At 39.1% G+C, this 21,754-nt stretch overlaps 1 protein-coding gene across 2 annotated transcripts in view; it reads right to left on the reverse strand.

The window, feature by feature from the left end:
• Positions 1 to 1,660: 1,660 nt before the first annotated feature.
• Positions 1,661 to 21,754, reverse strand: part of RIC8B (RIC8 guanine nucleotide exchange factor B) — a 36,740-nt gene continuing 16,646 nt past the window's right edge. The window contains exons 4-11 of one of the 2 annotated variants that reach the window (XR_009728269.1): positions 21,489 to 21,583; positions 16,738 to 16,891; positions 16,321 to 16,416; positions 13,726 to 13,870; positions 13,428 to 13,572; positions 11,551 to 11,670; positions 11,301 to 11,456; positions 1,661 to 2,730 (exon numbers count right to left, since the gene is read on the reverse strand). Coding sequence is in view for 1 of the 2 variants with exons in the window: in XM_061371828.1 (XP_061227812.1) it covers positions 2,619 to 2,730; positions 11,551 to 11,670; positions 13,428 to 13,572; positions 13,726 to 13,870; positions 16,321 to 16,416; positions 16,738 to 16,891; positions 21,489 to 21,583 (867 nt within the window). In the remaining variant the exon portion in view is untranslated. The remainder of the gene's footprint in view (positions 2,731 to 11,300; positions 11,457 to 11,550; positions 11,671 to 13,427; positions 13,573 to 13,725; positions 13,871 to 16,320; positions 16,417 to 16,737; positions 16,892 to 21,488; positions 21,584 to 21,754) is intronic. The other variant, XM_061371828.1, reaches the window with a different exon arrangement.

Consider the following 21,754-nt stretch of genomic DNA (forward strand, 5'->3'; position numbering starts at 1 on the left):
AGACAGCAAACCTTTCATCACTTTCCGGGCTTGAGACTGCCCAGCATCCAAATGTTGCAAGTTGTGCAGATTCTTATGGTCCCATTCTTATGGTCAAATGCAGATGTGGAACCTTCAGCTGGGGAGGAAAGAAAGCATTCCCAAATCTGACTGGGCTCACTGTCCCATTTGCTGGTTTAAATAGGGTTCAGTTGCCTCCACTTCTGGAGGTTCATCTTTGAAAATAAACACAGGAGCAAATCATAATTTCTCAGCGAAGAATTTAAGGAAGACCTTACTTTTTTTTTTTTTGTTAAACCACCAAATACCCATTTCACTCTTCTCCAGACTCCCATCCATCTTAACACACACACGGTTACTTTGAAGAGCAAACACCACACAAGGAAGCAGATGCTCTGTGTGCTGGAGGAACTGCGTCCCAGGATTTTCTCAGATCTCCAGCTAAGGATGGACCTATGTTATGTTTCAAAGACAAAGCAAAAATCTTGCAGCACCCCTTCCACAAACTCATTTTGGAGCAAGGGATGCTTAGGGATGCTGCACTAGTGGAAGTTATTAAATTAATAGATCAACCTGCACTACAGGCAACCCGATTACGAAAAATCACTCTTGAGCTCGGGTACTCAGGTAGAAACTCCTATGCTTGGTCTTTCTAATTGAAGCAGCATCCCGTGTCTGTAAAACCTACTACGAGCATTAATTTCCAAGATAAACTAAACAGAAGAACTGTTTATTGCAACTATTGTTGCCTAGTTGCAATTGCCAGGAGCCAGACCACAAAAGCCTCATGCTATACCATCTGTAATGAAATCCCTGGAGCCATGATTGTTCTATTCATCTCTTTAACCAGCTAACTGTAGCAGCATATTCTACAACTTGTGAAGCAACAAATAGAGATTTTGCTCTTCTTCATGCTCTGTATACATCTCTTTATACCAACCCATATAGAACTGCTTTTCCAGCCCCAAGAAATAGCCTCAGCTGATGCCAAGACAAAACTCAGTATCTCACTGACAGAGCTTGTGAAGTTTTGCTCCTCAGGAAGGGTTCATAAAGTCTTCGCTCCTGCAGTGCACTTAATGCTTGCCTCGACTGGGCTCCAAGTCCTCAATGGATGATGCTAAACCCAGCATTACATTTCTGAGACCCAGCAGACAGAAATGTTTACAATCAATGTTCCTAAGTTTCCCTGGGTTTTCTTTGGGTTTTTTGTCCACCTCCCCCACCCCAAAACCCCCGTCATTACTATAGCTGGACAGCATCCTTTGTGAAAACAAACCTGACTTTTAGAGGACAGTTCTATATTATTTCTTTTTAAGTCTTTTCAGGAGACTAAGAAGATCTGTGGAAGAAGCTCCTCACAGGGGAAAGAACAGCATGATTTCACACCACATCCTCCCTTCACAAGGTCTTTAAACACCAACTCCTTTAGTTCAGCGAACCAGTGTCAAGTCATAGGAAGCAAAGACAAACCACCAACCTCTGAAAGGTTCAGAAGGAACAGCATGTGTCTGCTTCTAATAAAAAACACCCAAACCCAGAAAGCCAAGAATTACAAACTAGACATGGATTATTCTTCATGTAATTCATGCTGTAAGAACACTTCATTCATTAATACACAGAGGAAGAAACCAAGCAGACAAAAAGGAAACAACAGTGGTGCAGCACGTCTAAAACTTTAATCTTTGTTTTAAGAGTACAGTCGAAAGAAGAAGACACTTTCTTCTCCTTCCTACCTTCCCATTCTCCATCCCATCACTTCCTAAATTCTCCCTAAAAGGAAATATTTCTTTGTTGATTAGTTTGACTTCCCTTCAAGTGAGGCATTCTTGTTAATCTCCAAAAGTAGGCTCCAGTTCAGTAAAACACTCACACATGCACTTCACTTTAGTCCACTCCCATTCATGGCAACATTTAAGTTTACATACTTGAATGCTCCTTTGAATAGGGATGTTTTTAACTGAAGACGGGGGGCGGGGTATATTCGTGTGGTCTTAACAGGGCAGAGGAGGTAGAACAAACTCCATACATCATCTTGTTCCCAATTTAAAGGTAATTTTAGCAGCAGTCAGTGACTGACACATTGGTAAAATCCTAAGCAGCAGCTTAACCACAGAAGTGTGTAGCAGTAAGAAATCCAGTGGCATTTAAAAAAATCAGTCAAAGCAGCTTCACAGGGTCAGACTTCCAAGTTTAAACACCCTCTGCTCCTAATGCCATTCAACAAACACGCTTCTTTTATTACAATTATATAAAGGGGAAGACTGGCAAGACAATACAAAAAAAATATCAAGAATGGGAAAACCTACAGAGTTCAGAAAACAGGATTCTGGAAAACTGAAGTGTTTGTATTTTATTTTACATTGTAGGCTTTCACTTTTTATCCCTTTGAAGTATGTTTAGTTTTAAATTAATAAAGTCCATAAACTAATACACTGGTATGTTCTTTAAACATACATAATAAAAATTCAGACATTATACCATATTTTAATATCCCAATAATAAAAGAGTTAAAGTAATGCTGGCTAATGTGAGGATAAAATGCCTAGATAAAAGATGTTGTGGCTCTAAGGAAATGTGTGGATTACAGAAGAATTGAGAGCGAAGCAGGTGATGCTTTAGTCTGAATCTGAACTGTCTTGCTTGTTGGTATGGTACTGGCTGACTGCTTCTTCCAAAGGAGCCATTGTACCATCCGGCCGCACTCCCATTGGTTTTATAAGCTCATCTCTGTAAGAGATTTAAAAGAAGAATATATATTAGCATATGCACACATATCAATTCACACGTGTATAATACAGTCACATACAGTATATGCTTTAGAGCATAATGAGCCTTTAAAAGGAAGTTATTTCTGCTAAAGCCCTCTGTTTTGAAGAAAGAGGAACAAAAAACCTTCCAGAATAGGTGGGAGGGGAAGAGCAGGATAGATAAAGACTTCATTCATGTAGGCCAAACCTACTTAGCCAATTAAAGACACCATGAAAAGTCAGTGCCTAATAGGCTCAAGACACGGAGCAGATTCCCTGTTTTAGATACACAAACTAGCTTTTCTTCTGACAGCCACTGCTTCCTAAAATCTCACCTGCCGTTCTGGCCCGTATGTGCCCAGGCAATTAAACCAATGATTTGATAAATATTCACCCTGTTGAAGGAAATAAATCAGTTACGAGAACAGACTCTGTCTACACCACTATTAAGGGTAAGTACTTGTTGATTCATTAAAAAAAAAAAGCTGACTGATTCTAATACTATTGCTTTTGTTTGTGGCAGTTTAATTACAGGATTGACAGCCATTTTAATCTCTTCAAAGCTCCAAAGGCCTCTCAGCAGCTAATCCAATTATATCTACTCCACAAGCTACAGCTTCATCTAAGAGATGATTAATTATTGATTAAGCCAATCAAAAAGTATTAGCAAAGATTTATTTAATCCTTACTTTTTATCACCTCATTTATATGTGGATTATGGCAAAAGCTGTAAGGGCAAAGATAACATTTTGATTTCCTGCTAAAAAAAAACAACCCTCTAAATATTCAGGAGTCACCTTAAATAAAGGAGCAGAGGTTTGATGTCAATGTACCCCTTGCTTGAAAGGCAGCCCACTAAAACTACCAGTTCAATACACATGTACCATCCTCCCGAGCCACAGGCCATACAACTCCATCTCTCAGTGGGGAAGAGAATGAAGACCTTAGGCCCACTGTAGGAGAGGATCTAGTTCAAGACCATCTTAAGAAGCTGAACACACACAAGTCCATGGGACCTGATGAAACCCATCCGCGGGTCCTGAAGGAGCTGGTGAATGAAGTTGCTAAGCCGCTGGCCATCATATTTGAAAAATCATGGCAGTCAGGTGAAGTTCCAGATGACTGGAAAAAGGGAAATATAACCCCCATTTTCAAGAAGGGGAAAATGGATGACCCGGGCAATTACAGACCAGTCAGTCTCACCTCTGTGCCTGGCAAAATCTTGGAGCAGATTCTCCTGGAAGGCATGCTAAGGCACATGAAAAACAACAAGGTGCTTAGTGACAGCCAGCATGGCTTCCCTAAGGGCAAATCCTGCCTGACCAATTTGGTGGCCTTCTATGATGGGGCTACAGAACTGATAGACAAGGGTAGAGCAGTTGCTGTCATCTACCTGGACTTGTGTAAACCGTTCAACGCTATCCCACACGACATCCTTGTCTCTAAATTGGAGAGACATCAATTTGATGGATGGACCACTCGGTGGATAAAGAACTGGCTGGATGGCCACACGCAAAGAGTTGTGGTCAATGGCTCAATGTCCAGCTGGAGACCAGTAACAAGTGGTGTCCCTCAGGGATCGGTGTTCGGACTGGTCTTGTTCAACATCTTCGTTGCTGACATGGGCAGTGGGATTGAGTGCGCCTCAGCAAGTTTGCCGATGACACCAAGCTGTGTGGTTCGGTTGATACGCTGGAGGGAAGGAATGCCATCCAGAGGGACCTTGACACGCTTGTGAGGTGGGCTGATGCCAACCTCATGAAGTTTAACCATGCCAAGTGCAAGGTCCTACACCTGGGTCAGAGCAATCCCAGGCACAGCTACAGGCTGGGCAGAGAAGAGATTCAGAGCAGCCCTGCGGAGAAGGACTTGGGGGTGCTGGTTGATGAGAAAATGAACATGAGCCGGCTTCAGTGTGCGCCTGCAGCCCAGAAAGCCAACTGTATCCTGGGCTGCATCAAAAGGAGCGTGACCAGCAGGTCGAAGGAGGTGATCCTGCCCCTTTATTCTGCTCTCATGAGACCTCACCTGGAGTACTGTGTGCAGTTCTGGTGTCCTCAACATAAAAAGGACATGGAACTGTTGAAACAAGTCCAGAGGAGGGCCACGAGAATGATCAGGGGACTGGAGCACCTCCCGTATGAAGATAGGCTGAGGAAGTTGGGGCTGTTCAGCCTGGAGAAGAGAAGGCTGCGTGGATACCTCATAGCAGCCTTCCAGTATCTGAAGGGGGCCTACAGGGATGCTGGGGAGGGACTGTAGCGATAGGGCAAGGAGTAAGGGGTTAAAACTTAAACAGGGGAAGTTTAGATTGGGTATAAGGAGGAAATTCTTTACTATGAGGGTGGTGAGGCACTGGAATGGGTTGCCCAAGGAAGTGGTGAATGCTCCATCCCTGGCAGTGTTCAAGGCCTGGCTGGACAGACCCTTGGGTGACATGGTTTAGTGTGAGGTGTCCCTGCCCATGGCAGGGGGGTTGGAACTAGGTGATCTTCATGTCCTTTCCAACCCTAACTATTCTATGGTTCTATGAATTGCATGCATACACTGGATATGGTACAGTCAAGCAGCAGTTAAATTAAGTCTCCAAGATGCTTTTTTGCTCAGGAAGAGCAGATAATAGCAAGATAAATGCTGGCTATTTGCACAGATGTGGCCATCAGATACTATGGTGATAAACCACAAATCCCACTGCCTGTGGCATTTCAACACATGAGAAACTGGACCTGGAGAAATGGCTGTGGTTTGGGTAAGGAGGCCTGGGTGGGAAGCTGGGGGCCATAATGAAGAGCCTAGGATTTGGAGTTGCATCTAATAGCAAAGACTTTTTTCACAGGAAAACCTCCCTACATATCTAAGACCTTTTTGTCTTTCAAACACCTTAACACAAACCAATTGTCCTTTGAAATCTTGCAACAATTCTTCAGTGTCACTTACTCAAGTTCAAGCCTCAATAGTGATCTATTACACTTATATTTGAGAATACCCTGGTAAGTCCTTACTCCTGTTTTTTAAGTCCTAAAAGTAAAACCATAGCTACAAAGAACAAATTCACCTTTGTTTGCCTTCTAAACTCAGAGGATCCTAGGTTTTTGTTTTAAAAACTGTAACATATATTCTTAGGTTGCAACATTTAACACTGTAGCCCAAACTCATAGGATCACATCATTAACTAGTCATTTACAGTTTATTACTGGTAATAAATAAATTATAATGGCTACTAAAGGATAAAGAAACAGTTCAAGAAAAAGGAAAGAGACAGAAAAACATGGTCCCAAGTCCCCTTATGTGGGGGCCTCCCTCTCATCATGTAGGGATCCTTACAACATACCTGCAAATATCGTCAGGAAGTCCTATCTCACCATTTGTCAAATTCAAAGACACAGCTCTTTCTCAGCTACTTCCCTTTTACATCCTGCTACATGCACTACAGAACCTGACACAAAGTTTTGCTCTCCTGGTGAGTCACCTGGAGAGACACTGAACACCAGATGTAATAGATAAGACATCCATAAGCACAAGTACTGGTCTATGGTTTTTGTGGGGGTCTTTTGCATGACATGTTACACGTTTTGCATGACAATGTAATGCAGAAGTCTGAGTCATTGACATGCATTTGTATCTTCTTTGGTGATGCTCAAAAGCCTGTTTCTCAGTTCACTGTATTCATTTCAAAGTGCACCGTTATGAATTATTCTGTAATGCATTTGAGGTTCATTCCCAATGCATTTCCTTCTCTCTGGGCTTCAACTATGAGCTAGGCTGAGCTCAGATTTCATAGAGTAACATGGGTATTTATCAATTAACTCTCTGTTCCTGCAGGAGCTTCTTGCTTTGCTAGTCCTTGGCAGGATGAAAGATAGTTGTTACAAGTTCTCTCTGTACGAGAAGGATGAACTCCATACATCCTTCCTCAGACAAATACTATCCAGTGAAAGGGAAGTGTATGAAGACACAAAAGAAACAGGTATCAGCCTAGGTTTTTCCTAACTATAATCTAGTCCTAAAATTGTGTAAAACATGGTATCCTTTCACTAGTGAAGACATGGCTACAAGCTCTGAACTCCACACAAGCTTACTCCTGGTTTTCAAAGTGGAAAAATAGAGAGGGAAACAAACAGCTGAAAAGATCTGGACTGACTACAAAGCTAGCTTCAGAAATTTGGAACAACTATCTGCTAAGTAACAGAATTTTGGATTAGATTGCAAAGGTCATCACTGCAGTACCATACTGAAGTTAGCTGATCCTTACCTGGTATAAATGATCTCAGTTCTGCCTGCCTCAGCAACTTGGCCCATTCAGCGCTGAGATACCTCAACCGAACTTTGACAACTTGGGTTAGCTGAGAATGTGCTAAGGTGAGCAATACTACCTTAAGTAGTATATAGTTAAGGTTCTACTTAAGGTGAGATGCAAGGTGGCAAGGAAAGCACCAGACACTGGCAGGTGTAGCCTCAGAAGACAGTTCACTATCCAGAAACTGGATGTTTCCAGTACATCTATAGAGGGCAGAAAATAGATTGCTTCAGCCCAGTAGGTGGCAGTGGGAATACTTCTATACCCATGAAGATATATACAAGTACACAGTGTGCGTATTTATGCATATTTGAAATATTTGAACATCCTTATGTGACCTCTCATATAGTCAAATACACCTTCTTGCAACATTCATTTTTCTAATGCAAACAAAGCATTCTATTCAAGTGTACTTAGAAACACACCATAATTAAACAGTTGGTAAAATGCATTCTCTTCTTCCACTTCCAGATCTCCCAAGAGTCCCTTCAAATGTAGCTATACAAGTTCTAGCTTCCTGCTTGCCATTTAGCTTAACAACTCAAAAATCATTCCCTTGTTTTGAAGGGTAACTCTTTCTTGTCTGCTTTATGTGTATAGGGCAGTATTGACACACAGAATTAATGACAGTGTCAGTAATCAAACAGCCATCATGTAAACACCAGTCTGCTCCTTTGATAAAATGGCATGTTAGAGACCTATTCACCTCCTTATAATTGAGTACTACATAATAGTTCCGATCCTTTCATGTAACATTATTTTGTTCTATGGCTAAAAAGGGGAGGAAAAAAAAACCCTATGTAACATTGCCTTCTTCATTGATCCTATGATTAATTTTGTGTTTTTAATGAGTATGGTTGCTTATTTAGACAGGTTCTCTTACATACTCGTTTTGTTGACTTCTGTTCAATGTACAACAAAACCCAAGCTGTGATAATTGGAGACCATTTCATCAGCAAAAGGATTCTTGCTATTAATACAAGGTTGGCTTGGAAAAAGCATCCTGACATTTTAAATTAGTCAATTAATATACAATTCTACCTACCATTTATAATAGAAAAAACTGCTAGCATTTTTTCCAGACATTTTAATTAACACGGAGTGTCTCAAATAATCCATTATATCAGCAGACAGAATACCGTACCACACTGATTTAAGGTAGCTAACTTGATATTTTGCAAGAAACTAAAGGTTCAGTTAAATCTTGTTTGCAGGAGTTTTTCAAAGCTGAAAGATGTGCATCACATACACAGGACACCGATTTACAGTCACCAAACAATTCTCAATGAATCAACAAGATCGTATCGGCCCTTACTCCAGAAAAGCCCATATAGGTACTTCAGGGCCAAGTTCAGGCACCCAGCAAGCTACCTGAGTAATGTATACATCTCCAAGAGCTGCAATATCAAGATTTTTCATCTTCATTTACACTTATAATGATTTTTAAAAGTACTCTCATCTAGCCAAATTTGAGCAAAATATTAATTTCTATAAAAGCTTTCATAGAACCCAAGTCTGTGCTAATACACTGGGTTCACAAACAATATTCATCTTACTTCCATGCATTTCGATAAAACAAAACTGGGTGATTAATTTTAATTTAGCCTTGTCAATGGTCAATGACCCCATGAACAGGCCTAATACCAACAACCTAACAGAACAGAAACAATATGGAACTAAGACCTGAAATACCCAAATGCATGCATTAGTTTTACATCATCTCAAACCAGTTTCAATTCTTCAGTGCCAGTGCTGAAAATAAAAGCCCACTGGCATCTTATGGAACAAGGGAAAGAATATCACTTAACTACTTAGAGTTTCAATAAACCTAAACAAAGAGCACAGTGTACACAGCAGCCATTAATGCAGGCTATGATTTTGCAATGAAGTAGTAGTGTTTTGTAAATTTGCTTTCTGACTTCAATTGATCATCAGGTAATATTTCAAAACTGATACAGAGCCAGTCAAAGCCAAATCTAGAATACCCCAGTGACAGACTGGCCTGATAATCCTCACCAGTCAGGAAGGAAAGCAAGTTCTTCAGACCTTCAGCTTCATTTTGTTTCACACCTTTCTCCAGTAAAAAAAGCATGCTAGCTCCTCAAAGCTTAGCTTCCATTACCAGGACAATACAAGTGTATTAAGCAAACCAGTTTTGCTGTACATCATCCAAGTTCACCCTAAGCTCTTATTCAAGTTGCACAGATACATAAACTCATTCAAGACTAAAAGAAGGAGCTGTTTTCTCCCTGTCCAACTTCATCCTCTTTTATAAGGAAAGCACTGCACCAAACTGAAACTGCTCAGTTCATGGTGTATGTCCCCTGCTTTGATGACACCAAAGACCAGCAGAAGTAGGAAACCTGCCACCAACAGTCTGCCTCAAAGCAAGACTCAAACCCCGGAATTAAGCTCCAGTTTAAATTTGTAGGTTGCAAACCAAGGTAAAAAGTGCATTCCACTGGTAGGTTTAAGTATCTAAAAACTCTGAGCACCAAAGGGCTCAAGCTGGAGGTAGAAGTGTTCAATTCAAAAAGCATGGAGGAACTCCCACTACTATCAGCATGTTACAACTCTTTCTTCTTGCATACAGGACTGGCAGCTTCCCATTTCATTTAACATCTGCAAACCCTACAATTGCACTCAATTACATTCATTAAAAACATCCCACAGCCTCCCAAGACAAAGTCTTCTTTTCTTTTTTCCTTCCTGCCAGCATTTCCCCTCACCCCCCAATTTTCAGTAAACAAAAAGGGTGGGAAGAACAGTCAAGTGATTTTATTCATGTTACCACAGCACCTAAAAAGGGGTCACATCAACAGCACTGTCCCACAGTAATCACTATACTAAAAACCAAACAAACAAAAACCCTTTCAACAAAGAGAGTCCCAGTCCTGAAGAGTTTCCAGCCTAAACACTATAGACAAAACTGCAGGTGGATGTAACTGACACAGAAAGCCCAAGGTGAAAGTAAAGCTACTGGCCCAGAGGGTAAGTAGTGACACAGGGCACCAGCTGCTTAGTTATTGTCAGTTTGAAGCAGGCAACACAGCAGGTGCCTCCAGTCCTCCAGACTGAAAAGGCTCTTCTTATGCTACAGTAAGGCCATTTGGACTTTTGTGTAACTGCTATAGTGATAGCAACAGACTTGTCTTCAGTCTTAGTTTATCTCTGGTCTCAATCTTCCTTTTAAGAAAGTTTTAAACCAGTTAGTCATTTTATTGCAGTACCCCTAATGCTCAGTGTCTTAATTCTCTAGCTTACATAGCAATCATCCCATTTTACACAGTAGTTCAATGAACACTGCACGTGAACTGCATCTTCTTTATTAAAAAGACTGTAACATACTACGCTTGTTTTCCATGCAAATAATGTGGAAAAAGTATCTGATTACTTCACTGACAGTCTCAGGTCAGTTGTTCCAAGATCCTTCCCTGCTTTCACTCCTGCTTATAATTCAGTCTTTGTCAGCTATTATAAAATTCAGATTCTCCCATCTTTTGCTGTATTCCTCATCTTTAACAGAGATGTAGAAATACTTGACTTGCTAATTTATCTCAACAGATCTTGTTTGATTATCTACAGACTCTCCCAAACACAAACACATTTCTAGCTGCTGAGTTTTCCCATATTTGAAGAACAATCCTCTAATATATTTATGTAAATTCCTACAGCTCAATTCACTGGTAAATTAGTATTACATTAAGTGTTCCTTAAGAATGTAAAACTTTGCTTACACAGAAACCAAACTGCAAGCAATTGCTCCAATATAGCTACATGTATGGGGGGAAGAAAAAACAGGAAATTCTAGGCATACTGAGTCAAAGAGGAAAAAGAAAAGCTGTAGTTAACAGCACAGGACTGTTCCCTTTTTGTATTCAGAAAGCTATGAAGTAAAAATCAACTTCCTGCATCAATAATATACACCTTTATGCCACATTAAGTACCATCTTCTTTTATGGCCTTACCTCAGTTATTTAAAAGAAATTATAAAGGCTCATTTGTAATCCAGCCCACACTGACTCAAATAAATCCACAATAATTCTTAACTGTAAATTCCCTTTTAATTGGTCCATTATATAAACTATTGCTTCTGATGAGAAGTATTCTCACACCGTATTTGTTCTTCATATAAGCAGCAGACATAAGTAGCTACCACGAGATGCTGCTCATTGACTTGAGGAAAATGAGTACATTTGCCTTGGGCTTGGATTGTGTCCCATACTTTAAAAAGAGAAATTCTTTTCATTTACCAGCCTATCCATTTAGGAGGCAGGTCCCCTCACCACCAGATCCTCCTGATTCTGTCCAATCCTCTCCAAAACAGGTTTCCTCTGAAGTCCTGTTACACATTACTCTTTTCTTTGAAGTGCTAAAGATTTTTCTCTGCAGTTAAAGGGGTCCTAATCCTGCAGTTGATTATAGCACCAGTTTGAAGGACTAGATCTCAGAAAAGAGCAAGGATACAGGCTGCCGCCCTCAAAAGCAGCTATAATGCAATACCTGGAAAGTTTGTCAAACATGTTGACAAGCTTCATGGCTTCATATTCTTTTTGTTCTTCTGTCATTTCATCCATTGGATTGGGCATTGGTTCTTCTAGATGACCAGTGATAAGGTTAATGCTGGAGATGGAAAAACAAGACAGTTTACATTTCTAAATACGTCAATTTTCTATCTTCTTTATAGGTGGAAAGACAAACACACCAACAGAAACAACCAAGACTAAAACTATCTGAAATGCACATCAAAACTTTTACTAAAGAGCTTCATATTTATACCTTTTTTGTAGCCTTTTCTCATTAATCATATTACCTTCTTGTTGACTCACAGTATTAATTTCTTGTTAGTTACTCAGAAATACGCAGTCCACTAGTACTTGTTATGTTTATAACCCATACGCAAGCAGTTTGAAAGCAGGGGAATAATGATGGTAAATAATGACAACAGCATTAGTAATAATGACATAGATGGGGAACAGAGACAGATACATCTTTGAAACTAACTCTGTACAGGCTTAACTTCAAAAATACAAACAGGTTCCATTTACATTTTCTTATCCATGAAGATCTGTTGAATTAGTTGACTACTGCCCTCCCACGCTGGTTTTTGCTCAAACCAAATTAAGGTTACTTTGAGAATTTACAATGCCAGTTTTATTTCCAAAACAAGTGAATGGCTATACAGAAATGGTAGGAAAAAGCAGAGAAATAGTTTTAAAGAATACTTTAAGGGCAAATTCTCTTTTCAAGCAGTTAAACCACAAACATTTAAGAGCAGTACAGCAAATAAGATGCATAAATCAACTGACAGTTGTCTTTAATGTTTCATTTAATTGTCAGCTTTTAAATAAATAGATACTATATACTAAAGACACTATATACTAAATAAATGCATGTTACTGGATGTTAGGCTTTTGAAAGAAGACCAGAGACAAAGGAGTGGGGGAAAAAATAATCCTGAAGTTCAGAAATAAAAAGAAACCTCATGTTTTAGAGTTCCTTTCTTAGCACAGAAGCAATGTAATTCCTGTAACTTCTTATACATTTAATTCTGTCTATTGTTCATGTTCCTTAATAAGAATCTTCCAGTAAGCTACAACCGCCTGTCATACACCTAACCATGTCTGTGTAATTCAGTGCAAAGCAGGAAAAGAACACGCTTCAGATGCCCAGTATCGACAAATTTCAGAATCTAATTAAAAGAATAGAGGTAATATGACAAACTGAAACCTCTAACACCAAATCAAATACAATTAATAAAAACCAATAGACAGAGCTTCTATCTGATCACTGAATCCTTCAAACACATATACTGGATTCCTGATGCATGACTTCTATGGACCTACTCGATCCTTCAGAGAATTTTACTACCTGGCAATCTGAGTGGCTGAAACTGGACCTACTAATTTGTTTCTTTTTTAGAGACTCCTGCTTAAAACCCTGAGCCACTCTTGACACCTTCATTTCCTGTTATAGAGATACACCCCACAAACAATAGTAGTGTGGCAACTTCATGTGAGTTCCTGGAAAATCTGGGGTAAAAGCCACCCTTGCTAAGTTGGTTACTACAGGGTTTTTTTCCTACAATTTGCTCAAAAATCTCTTTTCACACTTGAATGCTAAACAGGTTTTCAGACTGAAGTTAAATCATTCTCATGGTAACTCCCCCCAGCCCTGCCCCATGGAGATATATGACTATATGATGGTCACTATCAGAGGCTAGTTTCTCAATAATTAGACCATGAAGTCAACAGGAGGCAGTAGTTAATACAAGAACATGTAACTCCGAAACTGGCCTCTCTGGAAAAGTTGAAACAATAAAAGTATGTCAAAACATCTAAACTGCAACAGGATATGCAGAACTTAAAACAATACTGTACTTTGGCTTTGCAGATTTGTATTCTTCTGTATCTGTATCTTCATCATCTGAGTACCAGTGATCTCCTCTTCCTCCTGCTAACAGGCCCCTTGCTGCCAGCAATCCCGCCGCATTTCCATAGCCTGTATATTTTAACAAGCTGTCAACTGCAAAGGGTAAAACAGAAAATCATTCAGCTATAATCAACTACAAAACCAAACCAGTGTAACGTTACAAGAATCAAGCGTTATAGCAAGAGGCAAATAGGCTAATTACAGGAAAACCTTATATAAAAGGGAGAAGAAAAAGTAAATTTTTACCTCTCTCTTTACAAAGAACGAAAAGAAATTCTGCTGCAATCTGCTTTACTCCAAGGTCAACATGTGTCATAAGACGCACAAGCTTGTTCCTCACTGTTGTGCCAACTTCTGGACGATTTGATACATCTCTTAATGGAGGTAATACCTAGCAGTACAAAAAAAGGAAAACCAGCATAGAATGCATGGCAATACCTAGGCAATCCTTGCAGAGACAGTCAACAGAACAAGAAAACACCGTAAGCTCCACCCCTTCAAAAGAAGGGGTAACATCAACGCAACTATGCTTCATGCGCATATATTCTTAACATATTCAGGACTTCTGGTCTGCCACCCTGGGCAGAAGAGTTTTCAGTCCCAAACATAGACTTTTAAAAGAAAGACAACTATTAGAAGTTTAAGAGCACAATGACTGTTCCCAAATAGTTGGCCAAAAAGGCATCAGTGACCTAATGTTCTTTGTTTCTTTGTTTTGCTCAGATATCTGGCATTAGCATTAAAAATACCAGCTTAAGGAAGTTTACAATGTTAACATGATGGGTAATTTATACAGAACAATTAAAATACTTATGATGAAAAAGCAGAAAGAAGTCACAGTGCAAGTTCTACTACCATGAATTTAAAAAGTTAGCTCAACATTTATAGAGGAAATATGTTTTTCTCCCAGAAAACACTCTTTGAAAAGCTCAAGCTAAATTTCAGAAAGATTCTGGAGAAAATATTTTTAACATTTTCTCAAACACACTATTTTCTTATCAAATGTCATTAATACCATTAACTTCAACCCTAAAGAAAGGCAGGAGGTGCTTGAAATATGGCTGGTTTTGCAACCTAACTTCTGCCTCCTTGTGCATATGTCTTCAGGCTCAAAACCTGTATAAAGTTTTTCACATTCAAAGGATATGAAATGATTTGCAAAGCAACATGGGCTATAACATGAAAGATTTAATGATCTGAAGACTCCTATAGGTTTACCCCAGTATTTTACTAGGGAATGAAACCAAAGATGTCACTAATTGTCTTAAGAAATTGCAGGTCCTTTCTTTTCTGGGTGTCCAACGCAAAATGTCATGTTCTGTGCAAAATTACTGCACAATTACTACTGAAATCAGCCTCCCTGGGAACCCATACTTAAACAAATGAATGCTACATTATTGGATACTTTGAAAAAAACAGACCCCATCTTTTTCAAACTAAGTATTCAAACAATTAGCAAAAGCATTTCAGTTTGTCCCTGCTTACTTTCCCCAGTGGGGATAGTACCATGACTGCTATTTCACAGAGTGCTGTAAGAATGAATTAATGTTTTCAGAGTACTTTAATACTAATGCAGTGATGAGTGTCATAGGACAGTCCATGAGGAAATTAATCATTCTGTCTTCAGATCAGAATTTGAATAGTGCACAATAAATAAAGCCTAAGGCCAACACTTAACAATGAGGGTAATTCAAAATATCAAACATCCAGTCATGCAGTTAGCAATATCCATCCATTCTGTGCACTATATGAGGCAGCAGTCTGTGGTAGGAAACAGTATGCAGTTATATCCTGACATCCTGATGCCAAGATGTCATAAAAACATGCAGACAACTTCATTTCCTAACGTCTGAACATTTGGCTCTGCAATTTACTTATTTATTTTATTTAACAGATTAGAAGAGCATCCTAGGAAAGAACTGCTGAAAACAAAAACACTAAACAGCCAGAACAAGTTTTTTAAATTCCTCAAAACCACTTTTCTGGTACAGATGAAAGAATCAGAAAATACATGGGTTTTTTTCATTATAAACTCCATTTCTGAATTCAGGCACAGCTTTGATCTACAATGCAACCAAAAATCACCTCTGCTTAGGAAAAAAGAACATTTCTCAGCTGTTTTCAGCGGTCTTCCCCTGCTCGTCTTTTAACGTCTCTCTGTTTGACTTCAGGAAAAGCAGCAAAACAAACAGAAAACACCATACCCAGGCACAGAGATCCTTTAGATCTTTAACTGTGGCATGGACATCTTTTTTTCTATAAAAAGCCTACCCACGGTCTGTACTGTACTAAACAGCTCTCATAAAAGATGAAGTGATGAAGTGTGCTTCTGTTCAGGGACAGTTTTAATCTGACAGAACAGCTGACACACACTGGTACACAGGCTTCAATTCCGATGACTCATGCCTGCTGAGATCAAAGTAAAGCTCAAGCTGAACCAATCAAAACACCTGTAGCCTCACTGGCTACCACGCAGCTTTGCAAAGTTTTATTAAATGCACTGATTTTGTTTTTATATATATATATGCTGGATGTAAGGGGACAGACCTCACTGAGTTTTTTCCTCATGTCAGGTGATCACAGCTTTAGAATACCCCTAATGTTATTTAACAGTTCTATAAAATGTACTATGGAACTTAGGCCATAATATCTATTGATTAACATGACTGAAAAACTACTTCTACAGCTGACCTAACAGAAGAAACTACTGCAGAGAATTTTGGGGGTACTTAATATGAAACCATTTGTACTCTTAAAGTGTCAGTGTCTTGCACTGATGTACAAACCCCAGAAAGTTTATCACTAGCTTCATATTCAAATTTTGATGAATATTTTACTTACCTGAGCTTTGATAAACTTCCTGATATTCCTATGAGTTCGGCAGCATTCAGTTAATAAACTGAGAACTGGAGTCAGACCTTCTCTATAGCTGCTTCCCTAAAATAAAACCAAGTACAGATAAAACATTTTAAAGAGCAAATCTTCCATTTCAAATCCTATGAACCCTTCAATAAAGTCCTACGTGACAGCCAAAACATGAACTTTACATAGTTATCACCAAAGAGCCGTAAGTCCATCCTAATACACAAATACGCTTCAGATATTCACTCTCAATTTTGAGGTGTTTCACAGTCTAGAAGCAGGACATCTGTGTTTGTGCTAAATACTGTCTGAAAGGTTTGTAAGAAGTTTTACATGTGTGCACTTTTTGTTTTAATGAAAGAGGCCCCTATTGTTTAGAATCTTTGCAGCCCATACCTTGTCTATTCTCTTCTCCATGAAATCCAGTAAAATCTGGATTGCTCCCATATTCATACCATTGTATTTTATATCTGTTTCCTCTTGGGATGATGGTTTAATAAGAACATCCAAGCAAGAAACGGGAACATTGCTTAAGAGGTTGATTGCATTGCTGAAACAGATTTAATAAAATAATTATTATTCATTTGGAAGAAAGAATTAAAACCAGAGTACAACTCACCATAAACTGTACAATTGCAACCAAAAAGAGGCCCTGCAACTCAAACAATGCTTTATTTTCTACTCCCTGGTTTTTAAGGAAGGCAGAATGCATTATCTTAGAACTAACAAGCAAAAAGAAAGACAAAAGCTCCAAAAGCTATACTGCAGCAGTGCGTTATTACTTCCAAACTCCACAGTATCCTATATCCCACAGATAAGGCACAGCATCCAGAAGTGCATTACAGCAGCTGATCTTGCAGGACAGCAGGGGGAACTCTCACATTGACTTGCAGCGGTCAGAGCCTTCTCCTCCTTGAAATTTGTAACATTTTACAACGCATCTGTGTTACAATCATTAGTGAGCCCAAGTACATCACAGAAAACATTTCCTCCTCCTGTAACAGTGGATCATGGTGGCAATCTCTCAGGTTCCCCAAAATATTTTCACTTTTACTTGGCTTGTAGTGCACTGGAAATACAGAAGGCTTTTAACACACTAAAAAAAAAGATCCAGGTTTATTTCCTGAGCACTACTTTCAGTAACTGACAGCCTCTGCATTCTACAAAGCACAAAGAAGTGCACTTCCCAAATATCCATTAAGTGATTTAAATTAGACCACAGGGTCTCTCCCTCATCTTTAGTGGATTAAGAAGAAACTCACTTTGCAAGGGTCTCTTGTATGGTGCATACACATCCCCCGCGTTTGCTATCTATCTGTTCTCATCATACAGAGTTGTGTTTGTACTTTTCCTTAATATGTGGCTGAATTACACAAACTCCGCAAAAATTAGAACTCTTGTCATTATTTACTTGCTGATGCCCAACTAAACTTGAAAATGGATATACTTAAAAATACTACAGAACTATTTAACCTTACATGTGCAGACCTCAAAGCTGTCAATGAAACAAGTACTGAAGTTTCAGGGATTGGCGAAGCATTCCAAGAATAAACTTTTCACTTTTAATAACACCTACTCAGAAGCTGCCCTAAGTTTTTATGCGATTAATATAATCTTAACAAAGAACTAGTGAAAGAGAAAGCAAACTGTGGCAATCAAATACAGCAGGATTTCTAACAAGTGCGCTGGGTTTGGTCTACGCAGACTCGGTGGCTGTGCCACATTGTGCCATCTCCCTTTTGCTCTGTTAGCAATTGAAATTCAGACAACTTCTACTTTTTGGAAAGCTTGTTTCTCTTTGTTTTGTTTCTAGTTCCTGTTTAAAATACTTCTTTCATATCATGGAAGTTATTCCTCTCCAATAATTCAGGCATAGCCAGAAACAAAACAGACAAATTCAACAAATATTTGGTGGCTTCAGGCCTTTCATCAGAAGTTCTCTTTTTACCAGTTTCTTATTAAACAACCAAGTTCCGAACACCTACAAAATTAATTTTCTGGATCACTGTGTCTGAGCTATTCTTTTCAATAAATGAAGCCCGGCTTTCTGATCTTTGTCACTCCACTGACAGTTTTATTTGTGGTAGAGGAGTGTATGAAATTCTCCAGCTACCAGGAAGTCAGTGACTATGCACAGATCTGCACAATAGTGTTTGCATTCCTACTCCAGGGGGTAGAAATACTGCGTATATTACTCTTCCCTTTTAGGCTTCCTAGAGATCATTAATCACTGGGACATGACATCCACCCACTCATGCTCCCAGCCCCCTCCTGATATGCAAATTCAGAAGCAAAGGCCTATTTAGAGCTGCTGAATGCCTTGATTAAAACCTTGTTAGTGGGCAAAAATGGCACTCTCAATATGTGGTGCTTTAAGCTGTTCATATTCTAACATTAAGTAATGATACAACAGAACCATGATAATGACAACAATACCAGTTACTAAATTAGTTAAGATATTTTTATAGGTAACTTATTTATTAGAAACAGAGCCACACTGACAATCAGCACATCACAGCTTAGGGCGTGTATGCAACACCTGATGCTCACATAAAATAAATCCTCAACTTACACATTCAGAACATAAGCATTCAATTCAGAGCATAAGCATTCATACAATGTGCTTTAACAGGCTGCCCGTCCCCTTCATTTAAGGATCCTACATTCTGTAGATTTACAAACAGAGAGAAGTGCAAGTGATCAGCAATTCTAAGAAAGTAAACTTATGCCCCCTGATGCTTCATAGAGTTCATTCTGCATTCAATACTGCTTATAGTTTAATTTCTTTTAACATTATTTTCATAATTTCCTTACTGATAGGCTCCAGGTGGAACTCAAAGTGAGAAGTGGCACTCTGCTCTCCAACTCACACCTCATCTCTAGCAATACAGATTGCACGGTCAGAGTCCAGCATCCTAAACAGCCCAAATGACAACACAGCCTCATTTCTGTAGCTATGCTATGCTAGCTATAGACTGCTAACACAGGTTTACTCATTCATTCTTGAAGATCCTATCAGGAATTAAAGTTTTGCTTGACCAAGTCCCTGACATAGGGGACTGAAGTGGGGCCCTCTGATCCAGGCTCCTGATCCCTCTGAGGATTTGCAAGGGCACTACTTCTGACTATACCTTTTCTATTCCAGAACAGACTTGTGATGAATAGTCTTGGCAGAAAAACATGTTAAATTATTCAGCTTTTATTGCATCTTGCAGCATTCATGGACAAAATTTAGGCTCTGCAAATGGGCTGAAATGCCCGTATCACAAAAGTCAAAATCTGCCCAGTGTTTTTCTAGCATGTTAAAAACCACTGACTTTGACGTAAATCAAGGTTGAATACTACACGCAGCAATACTATACTCGCATTCTTTCTTCCATTAGCTTGAGCTAAACAAACTAGCTACAGACGGTATCTAACAGCTAACAAAGGGAGAAAGTTGTTTTCCCAGCATAACAGATGCAAAGACTGATGCAGTGCCACACTGAGTCTAATGGAGAAGGGAAAACAACTGAGCTGACACAGGCAATCATAACCATTCTCATTTCTTTTCTGCTTCCCTCTCAGAATTATGGAGAATCCTTGCCTTGGCATCTCAGTAAAGGCAACATGGGCAGCATCTCTACATGAAACATCCCTTCTGACTGAAAAGAGGACAGAAATCACACCTGTACTACATATTCTCTAAAGCTGCCTAATTCTGTATGTAAAGCCCTTTTTGTATTTTATCTGCAAGTGTTTGCAAAAGCTAAAACCAAGAAGACCTGCATAATAGACACCCTTTTGCAACAGCACGAATTGATTTTTACAGGGTGATTAGACTAGTCAGATTCCTGGACAAGATAACAGATGATGTTTTCACAGGATGAGCATCAGCTGTATAGTAATTCACCAGCATATCAGGCAGTCTTGCTGACTATGTACAAACTTAAATGCTTAAAGGCTAATCTCTGTTGTCTTGTAGTTGCTGCATTTATCCAAGTCTCTCAGATTTTCCCAGTAGTGGGGAACCTACCAGTCCCTCCCTTAAAGAAGGATGAGAGCACAAAAAACCCACCACAAGGAGCAGCCAAGAGAAAACAGACTGCCTTTTAGGACACAGCACTACCTTTAGTCATGGCAACTACTGCAGCGGTATCCTAAATTATTCCAAACTAGTCTGCGCCAACTGTGAAGGGCTCTGATGTAGGATTTTAGTGTTCACCTACTAAGACTGTTGATCTCTAAGAGCTTTCCAAGACTTTAATCGAGTTCATTTAACACTTTCAAGATTGCTGGGTGAGAAAAGCTATATCCCTCCTCCTGGAGACTGCCAGTTCAGAAGATGATCTTCAAAAGATCCAACGCTTAGATATACAGACATCTCTGAAGAAAATGGCAACACTAACTTTCATTGCAGAGATAACATGTAAGTGTTTGAAGCTACCAGAGTGTCAGGCCCTGACCTAGATGGATAAAAATAGGGCGTCACAGAAAAAAAGAGTAACAATGAACAAAGAACCACCACCTCACTAAAAATACTCTGAATTTGATTGCATTATTGGCTGTAAATACGTAACAAACAGTTGGGTGCAGGACTAAGGAAAAAAACCTAGTGCACTTAAAATCACAAGATGAGTCCCTCATCTTTGGCAAAAAAATATTATTAGCAGGGAGTTGATATTTGTACTTTTAATAAAGAAGCCTAAACCAAATGGAAATAAAAATCCCAACTTATTTCCATCCCAATCTATCAGAACTGCAAAAGTTCCACACAGAAATTCTCCAAACACATTTTTTCCATCAGCTTCTGCGCAAAATAACAGGAGTTGCATTCCACTTCAATTTGCACTACCCCTACAACTTCCATATGTATTTTCATTCTCGGTTACATATGCACACAAAAAGATTTCAACAAGGTCAGCTTCATCATTATTGATCAAAACTAACAATCTTACCAGCCACTTTCCCTCTCGAATAGTGGACATGCTTAAACAATATTTCAGGCAAATAGTTTACATCAAAAAAGATTATTAGCATTTTACTCAAAATTAAGTTTATTGTTTCTCTGCTTTCCACTTTAGATTTTAGACAAAGTACTTTTTTGCCTATCAAAAAAACCCCAAACAAAACGTTTCAAAGCAGACTGGTTCTGCAGTTTTACCCACCTGTGCAACTCTTCAGTTTTGTCTTCAGTAGGGCCCATGGTTAATAAGCAGTGTCGAAGGATGGCAGCCATGTAACGAAATTGATGAGATTCATTCTATATAAATATAAATTATGAAGATATTTTTTCATTTTGAAGATTGCAAGTGGGACTTTCAGGTCACTAGAATAATAAAAATTAAAGATGGAAAATACCTATTAGATCATAACATCCATCCCTATCAATAAAAGGACTGTACCTTACAGTTCTCTGAATGCTTAATGCAAC

Source organism: Neopsephotus bourkii, unplaced genomic scaffold (assembly GCF_033783945.1).
Source record: "Neopsephotus bourkii isolate Nb327-2 ecotype Australia unplaced genomic scaffold, CSIRO-AGI_Nbou_v1 NB_1589, whole genome shotgun sequence".
Lineage (NCBI taxonomy): Eukaryota > Metazoa > Chordata > Aves > Psittaciformes > Psittacidae > Neopsephotus > Neopsephotus bourkii.